Source organism: Hordeum vulgare, chromosome 5H (genome assembly GCF_904849725.1).
Source record: "Hordeum vulgare subsp. vulgare chromosome 5H, MorexV3_pseudomolecules_assembly, whole genome shotgun sequence".
NCBI classification, from domain to species: domain Eukaryota; kingdom Viridiplantae; phylum Streptophyta; class Magnoliopsida; order Poales; family Poaceae; genus Hordeum; species Hordeum vulgare.
The window spans coordinates 14010998-14018455 of NC_058522.1; the positions used below are offsets into that span (position 1 = coordinate 14010998).

Consider the following 7458-nt stretch of genomic DNA (forward strand, 5'->3'; position numbering starts at 1 on the left):
ATCTCTCTCAGATATACTAACTTGGGCATGGGCAGCCGGGCCCGTTGGTCAGATCAGGCTTGGGCTCCAGATTTAAGCTTGATGGCCTGGCCCAAAAGCCTGAATTATCTCATAAACAGAGTTTAATTAAATTACAGGAATAATGCTCAAAAATAATTAAAACAATTTTATTCAATGAAAAAGTGCACATTCTAATTGTTTGTAACCGGGTTCGGGTTTTGGCGGTCGGGCTTTATTTAGCCCTCCCAAGTAATGTCTTGGTTTAGTTGAACAGATGATTCCAAAAGTCTTGGTTTAGGCTCCCACTCGGTAGTAAGAGGTGGTCACGTACCAAAGCAAGTTAGAAATAGTGTATTGTCTTTTTTTCATATGTACATTATGATTTTTGGTATTGGCTAGAAATTTCAAATAATTTATTTTGAGTCATGATATATTTACGATACTTCATATCCGAATTTTATGCTACACATCAAGTGAATCATTGGATCAAATCAATTTTCTAATCTATGTGGTTGATAATAGCATTGTACCCAAATCGCGCCTACCATTTTCTAATATATTATGTGTATTTTACATATATTTTTGGAAAATAAAATTTAGTTGAAATACTTTTGAAAATCAAAATAATTCTTTGAGAGACTATTTCCAAAAGAGAAAACAAAAAATCAATATATATGAAAAACAATTCAAAAGATTATCCAAAAAATATATTTCAAAATGTTTTATTGCAGTGAGTTTTCAAATATTTATGATACACATATTTTAATGTGAGTAACAATTTCAATAATCTGAAAAATAAATATCACATGAGTTTCAAATATTTCATTATTTTAGAGACAACTTTTCAACAATTTCAATTAGTGCACTGATATTAGAAACAATGATTTTGATAATTTTACCTATTTTCACATATCACAGTCCAAAATTTTACAAATCACACTTATCACTAACCATATTTTGCAAGCGGCACTAACTCCTAAGACATATTACAAAATTTCAGAACTCAGAAAGTTGATTAATTTCACACATTTCACATACCGAAGCTGGTATCTCAATATCGAAGTTGTGCCTCATCTTGAGCTTGTCGTTCCTTATATCAACACTAGCAAAATGTATGTCGATGCGAAGGAAGTCCATGAGTTCTGGACAATGCTTGTTACTACTGCAACAACAACAAATTAAAATAGAACAAATGTTACATACTGCTGCAACAAGGAAAATTATTTCACTACAACTAAAGAGAAATTGATCTTTAAGATTCAAACGGAACATATTAATTGCTATCCTATGCAATTTTCTTATCGTATGAATTGATCAATAAACCCTAAATAAACTATGAGACACACACACACACACACACACACACACACACACACATGTGTGTGTGTGTGTGTGTGTGTTCTCCCACAGATTTGCCAATATGCAAGAAGGAAAATTGTTTCACTACAACTTAAGAGAAATTGATCTTTAGGATTCAAATGGAACATATTGCTATCCTATGTAATTTTCATATCCTATGAATTGATCAAGAAACTCTAAATTAACTATGACACACACACACACACACACATATATATATATATATATATATATATATATATATATATATATATATATATATATATATATATATATATATATATGTTCTCCCACGGTTTTGCCAATATGCAACAAGAAAAATTGTTTCACTACAACTAAAGAGAAATTGATCTTTAGGATTCCAATGAAACATATTGCTATCCTATGCAATTTTCATGTCTTATGAATTGATCAAGAAACCCTCAGTTAATTATGACATATTTATAAAAGTTCTCCCACGGTTTTGTCAATATGCAACAAGGAAAATTGTTTCACTACAACTTAAGAGAAATTGATCTTTAGGTTTCTAATGGAACATATTGCTATCATATATGGTTTCTAGGGTGCATATTGTTATCCAATGAAACCTAGATCACTAATTGCAATTGCTATCCAATGGAACATAGAAACTGCATATTGCTATCCAATGTAACCTAGATCACTATATGAAATTTTCATAACCTTGGATCAAAGAAAGCCTCAAAACATACCTCGCCCATTGGAAGACCATGATATTTCTCTTGAAACATAGTTGGATGACGGCAACACCTTGTTGATTGGCCGCGTACTCCAGATCAAGCCCCATGAAATTCTCATTCTCCTCCGCCTCTTGAAGCCGTTCCTCGAAATAGGAAAGAAAACGCGGCACCATGGTGTTGTCGTTCGTGTACACCACATCGAGTTCGGTCGTGCCATGTGCGAGAACCTCTCCTAGCGAGTGGTTGGCATGATGGAAGAAGAGAGGGGAAGAAGAGAGGAGACGAAACAGAGAAATGGCGAAACTCTGCTTTGGTTCGTGCTTTTCATCGCTCGAAACGATGCGGGAGGCGGACCGTTTGGACCTTTAGTCCCGGGTTGAGCCACCAACCGGGACTAAAGGGGGATATGAACGGTTGCCACCACCGCGGCACGCCGCTGTCAGTCGCTGGATCTTTAGTCCCAGTTTTTGGCACGAACCGGGACTAATGCATCGAACCAAACCAGGACTATTGTCCCGCGAGGCCTTGGCAGCTCGAACCGGGACCAATGCCTGACATTGGTCTCGGTTTTACTTGGACACGAGGCTAATGGGATTTGGGGCTCCGGCCGAAAGCCTCATTTTCTACTAGTGAACGTTCGTCACGTGCCTCCGGCACCACCACAACAACCACCGAAGAAAAGTATGACAGATCACCTCCTCAACCGAGATCGGCGCGGCTCCATCGTTAATATGCAGCTTTACGGACTTTTAAGGTGGCTCACCAAAAGTGAAGCTTTTGCCGTTGAAAGAATCAAACCAGGAGAACGCCCAAGACACATCATCGAACTCCAGATCTGACATTCCAGCACGACTAAGACGTCATGGTAGAAAATCCTACCTACCATACTATCCACAAACCACAAACCCAGCACACGTTTTGTCTTCCAGATATCGTCGACACACACACAATCTGCATTCGCTCCTGGACTAGCTCCAAGCTCCGCTCCGATGTTGGAGCAAACGCCGTCGCACTGACGAAACCCGAGGACATAGGTCTACCATAAAGATGCCGTCGCCGACATGCCATCAATAGGAATGCGTAGTTGAATTGGCTCAGGTCCGTACCGGTCCCGGTATAATTGCCAAACTAGAAAGTTATTAAGAAATATACACTCCTTAAAATGTAGAAATTGGCGAACGGAGGCTAATGATATCATTTAGTTTTTAAACCATCTTTTTTTCTATATTAACAAAACAAATGTACCCACAGATACAAATTGGACCCTAAACAAAGGGGAGATTACAACAGTGAGACATGAACGGTAACATGGCCACAACGATGTACTCCCGCCGTTCCTAAATATAAGTCTTTTAAAATATTTCACTAAGAGTCTACATACGAAGTAAAATGAGTGAACCTACACTCTAAAAAATGTCTATATACATCCGTATGTAGTCTACTAATGAAATCTCTTTAAAGACTTGTATTTAGGAACGGAGGGAGTAGTAGGTACCTATGTAGTACTCCTACTAAATTAAAAAAAAAAGGTATGTAGGAGTACTACTCTGCTAGCTCTCTTCATCCCTTGGCTGCACACTGACGCCATGGCCGGCGGTACAGGAATTCTTCGCCGCGGTGGACTGCGGCGATGTGCGGCAGAGCGGGCAGCTGGGCCGCTGGCGCAGCCACTCGTCGACGCACTGTCGGTGGAACGCGTGCCGGCACCCCGGCAGCCGCCGGAGCTCGTCGCCGTCCGCGTACTCCGCTAGGCACACCACGCACGTCGTGTCGTCCAGCGCTGGATCGCTGTCGCCGGTCGAAGGCGCGGCGGCAGGCTGAAGAACATCGTCGTCGTCTGCACGTGCCGGCGAGGAGTATAGCATCGTCGGGTACGCGGTCAGGACGGCCTCGTCGATCCCCGCGGTGGCGCACCGGCAGCCGAGCTCGACGTCGACGACGCTCGGGTGCGACGACGACGATGAGGAGCCGTGACCCCTACGCCGCCGGCTGGAGCAGAAGAAGGTGAGGACGGAGAGCACGACGAGGCCGGCCACGGAAACGCAGATCAGCACGGTATCTCTAGACATGGTGATCATACCGTCGCAGCGACCGTGCAACCACGTATATATATAGTCTACGCGTCAACACTCTCAATGAGCTACCCCCAACTATAATTAACGCGCCAATGACCAAATCTACCAACACGTCTTGTTGCCGTTTCTTGGTCAACAAATTATTTGCCTTGTGCATGAACTATTCCTGTAGCTTTGATTGATTTATATTATTGAGACCTTTTAGCTTTAATTAATGCATTTGTAGAGAAAGAAAGAGCCTGCACATTTGCACCCGTACATGAAGAACGAGATATCTTTGTCCCTAACTTGATCTGACAGGAATGCACATTGACTCATTAATTAAGGACAAGAAAACTGTTCTAGGGAGGAGAGAATTTTGGTCGGCGGCCGTCCAACGCGGGAAGGAACTGGATTAATGGATGGCTAATTCTGTATTGGCCACGTGCTGTTCTTCGTTGTATGTTGTCCTGTGTCGTACATCCCCCAATCTCCTCCCGCAGCCGTCGCAAGCCCTCTTCCTTTCCTCCTCCCTACCTCCTCGACATCTCCCCTATCGTCGCTACTTCACTTCAGCCCCGACCTTTCACACGTGTTGCTGGGCCACGCCGCCACGTACCGGGTCATTTGGTTCCTATACGCAACTTGCTTCGCCCCGGCCATCCTCCGCGTACATGAGGGGTGTCTATCCGAAGCATCGGGAGTGCATCTGGATCGGCTATGTCGTGGTGACCATCGACAAGAGAAAGCCCGTGCATCTACCAAGAACAAGGACACGCAAGAGACAAGGTAATCTTGTAAATACGATGAAGGTACGTACTATCACGTACGTGGTACACATGGTTCAATGTTAAACTCACTTGCAGCTACATGCTCATGCAACCATGGATGTCAGATGTGGATTGAGGTAATACATTATATGCAAGGTAACAGATAACTCTTTTAGAAGATCTTTGTAAAAAAAAATTAAAAGATCGAGCGTGTGAACACAAGATCGAATATGGCAGGACCAATGAGGGAATTGCGTACCTTCATATTAAATATTTATTACATTCTTTCCTTCTTCAATTTTCCATAGATTACGTGGATTAGGTTTCTTCAAGTGTCTACAGACTAAAAATGTAAGTTTCTCATATTGTATTGAAAGTTTCTACATATTGTGTGTCATACTATGTCTTACGTATAGGCGTTCGTGGACGCGGTCCATTATATTTGTTGATAGACATACAAAGAGTTTGACATGCTACCTTCTAAATTCAAATGTGTTCATTCAAATGTCAAGAATTTCGTTAACAAAGTATGTCATACAATACTCGATCGTTGTTATCATCGTTCATAGAAGCCATTCATACAAAAATATTTTAGAAATCAAGCACGTTCACGAAATCATTAATTGGTAGTTGCTCGGTCGGCTTGATTGTAGTGATTAATTGGTGAATCATCCTATTAACTGGATTAACCAGTCGATCATTAATCAATAGATTAAGTAGGAACATCGCAACTTATATCTAGATTTTTTATGTATCACACCGTACTTCCATGCACCTAGCTACGTAATATACCAAAATATTCTATTGTTGGAATTTAAAAAATTAGACAAGTGATAAAATCAATTATCGTTATGCATCCAGACCTACAAAATCTTAGAATTTCAAATTATCAATTAAACGTTTAAACTTGTTCATATACTTGCTAACATATATCACACAATATACTACAAATAACAAACAAAACTAACAGTTTCATCCACTAATCTACAAAATTGTAATATACAATCCACTAATATATGATTTATGGGTTCTCCACTAAGATAGTGGAAGAAGATGGTAGTATCTTGCCTTCTGGTGACACCATGGAGGAAGCGATTGGAGAGCATTCCACGGTCAGGCGGTGGGAAGCCGACCATCGGAGGGGATGAAGAGTAGCCAATGGGCTGTCGAGGGGGGGAGCAAGCAGGCGACCGGAGTGGTGGAGCAGCCGGATCTTGGAGCTGTAGTATGGTGGCTGCCATCGGGAGGACCTGGCTAGACAACAGGTAGCTTAGGGGGGGTGAAAGGAGCATGAGGGGGCGGGAGGAGGGCCAAACCCTATCTTTTTAGTAGTAATAGGGGTGGGAGGGGTTATTGGCCAAAATTTTGGGATTTGTGTGCCCACCAGTTATCGAGCCAATAGCGAGTAATCGGTCTGCTAAGTGATTAATCAAAATGAAAATTGATTAATCGGTCTAACATGCCAATTAATCGGTCTGTCAAGTTAATGTGATGAATATGTGCTATTCGATTCGGCCAGCCTACGCGTAGTGATTACCTCATAAGTTAACTGATTAATCGGATGAAGTCTTGAACAATGACTATATCAATTTGAAAATCAAACCTTCAATGCAATTTATTAGCTAGAAATTTAATTAGATGTGCAATTAATTAGGTCCATTTAAATAGGAATGAGAAAGAAGAAGATGAGGCATTGATGACGACCAAACTAATGTTGATGTGATGCTGGTTGGCACCAATGAAACTCGTTAACGAATAAGATAGGAATAGAAGATGTAGGGTAGGACGAGTAAAAGAAGAACCATAATTACCCCTTCTAGCAATGAATGGTATGTGGGATGGGGGTGAAACTTAATGATGACTATACGAATACGTTCAAGTTTTCAATCACTTCCAATGTCGAAGTGTGTTTTCAATGTTGGTGACGATAATTATTTCATGTTGTCAATATTATGTATTATTTTAACCCACTCTATTATATTGTTAGCATGAAAAAAAATTATCGTTGTTGCAAACTTGCAATGCACGACGAATATGAGGTGGACGTCCTTTGATTATAGAGGAGGTGTCTCCAGCGAGAACTGTATCGCTACGGCGAAAAACTGAGCGGGAGGGGGAGGTTCTAACAGAAAAAGGGAAGGTGCGTCATGGGATGGTTGTTCTATGTTGAGGTCGGATGTTAGAGATAACCTGCTGCATAACCTGTAGCAACGAACGGGCGTTCTACTAGTATTTAAGTAGGGAAAAAGTTGTACAAAACATTGTCTATTTCGTGTAAAGAAAGGAACATATATGTAGACACTTGCATGCTTATTGTACATGAGTTGGAACTTGGAAGCATGAAACATATGATACCGAAGGACATGTACGGTACTAAAAGCAATGGAAGTGCATACACGGTCACTAGAAAACTTAATATGCATTTCCTTGAAGCATTGTGTATATTACAAGAATTACAACAATCACACTATCTAAAGCATGGGGCCGTTCACTTTGAGGAATCAGAGACGAAGCCACTGGATCACGGTCACCACACCACACCCTGAGCGCCGCCATTGACCACATTGGGAAGGCGGT

At 41.3% G+C, this 7458-nt stretch overlaps 1 protein-coding gene across 1 annotated transcript; it reads right to left on the reverse strand.

Moving 5' to 3' along the window:
* Nucleotides 1-3484: 3484 nt before the first annotated feature.
* On the reverse strand, nt 3485-4128 carry LOC123398836 (RING-H2 finger protein ATL67-like). Its single transcript, XM_045093284.1, has one exon. The coding sequence runs from the start codon at nt 4124-4126 to the stop codon at nt 3608-3610; it is 519 nt and encodes a 172-aa protein (XP_044949219.1). The 5' UTR covers nt 4127-4128; the 3' UTR covers nt 3485-3607.
* Nucleotides 4129-7458: the final 3330 nt, after the last annotated feature.

Coding starts and splice junctions, on each gene's coding strand:
- LOC123398836 (XM_045093284.1), bottom strand. CDS start 4,126: ATGTCTAGAGATACCGTGCTGATCTGCGTTTCCGTGGCCGGCCTCGTC.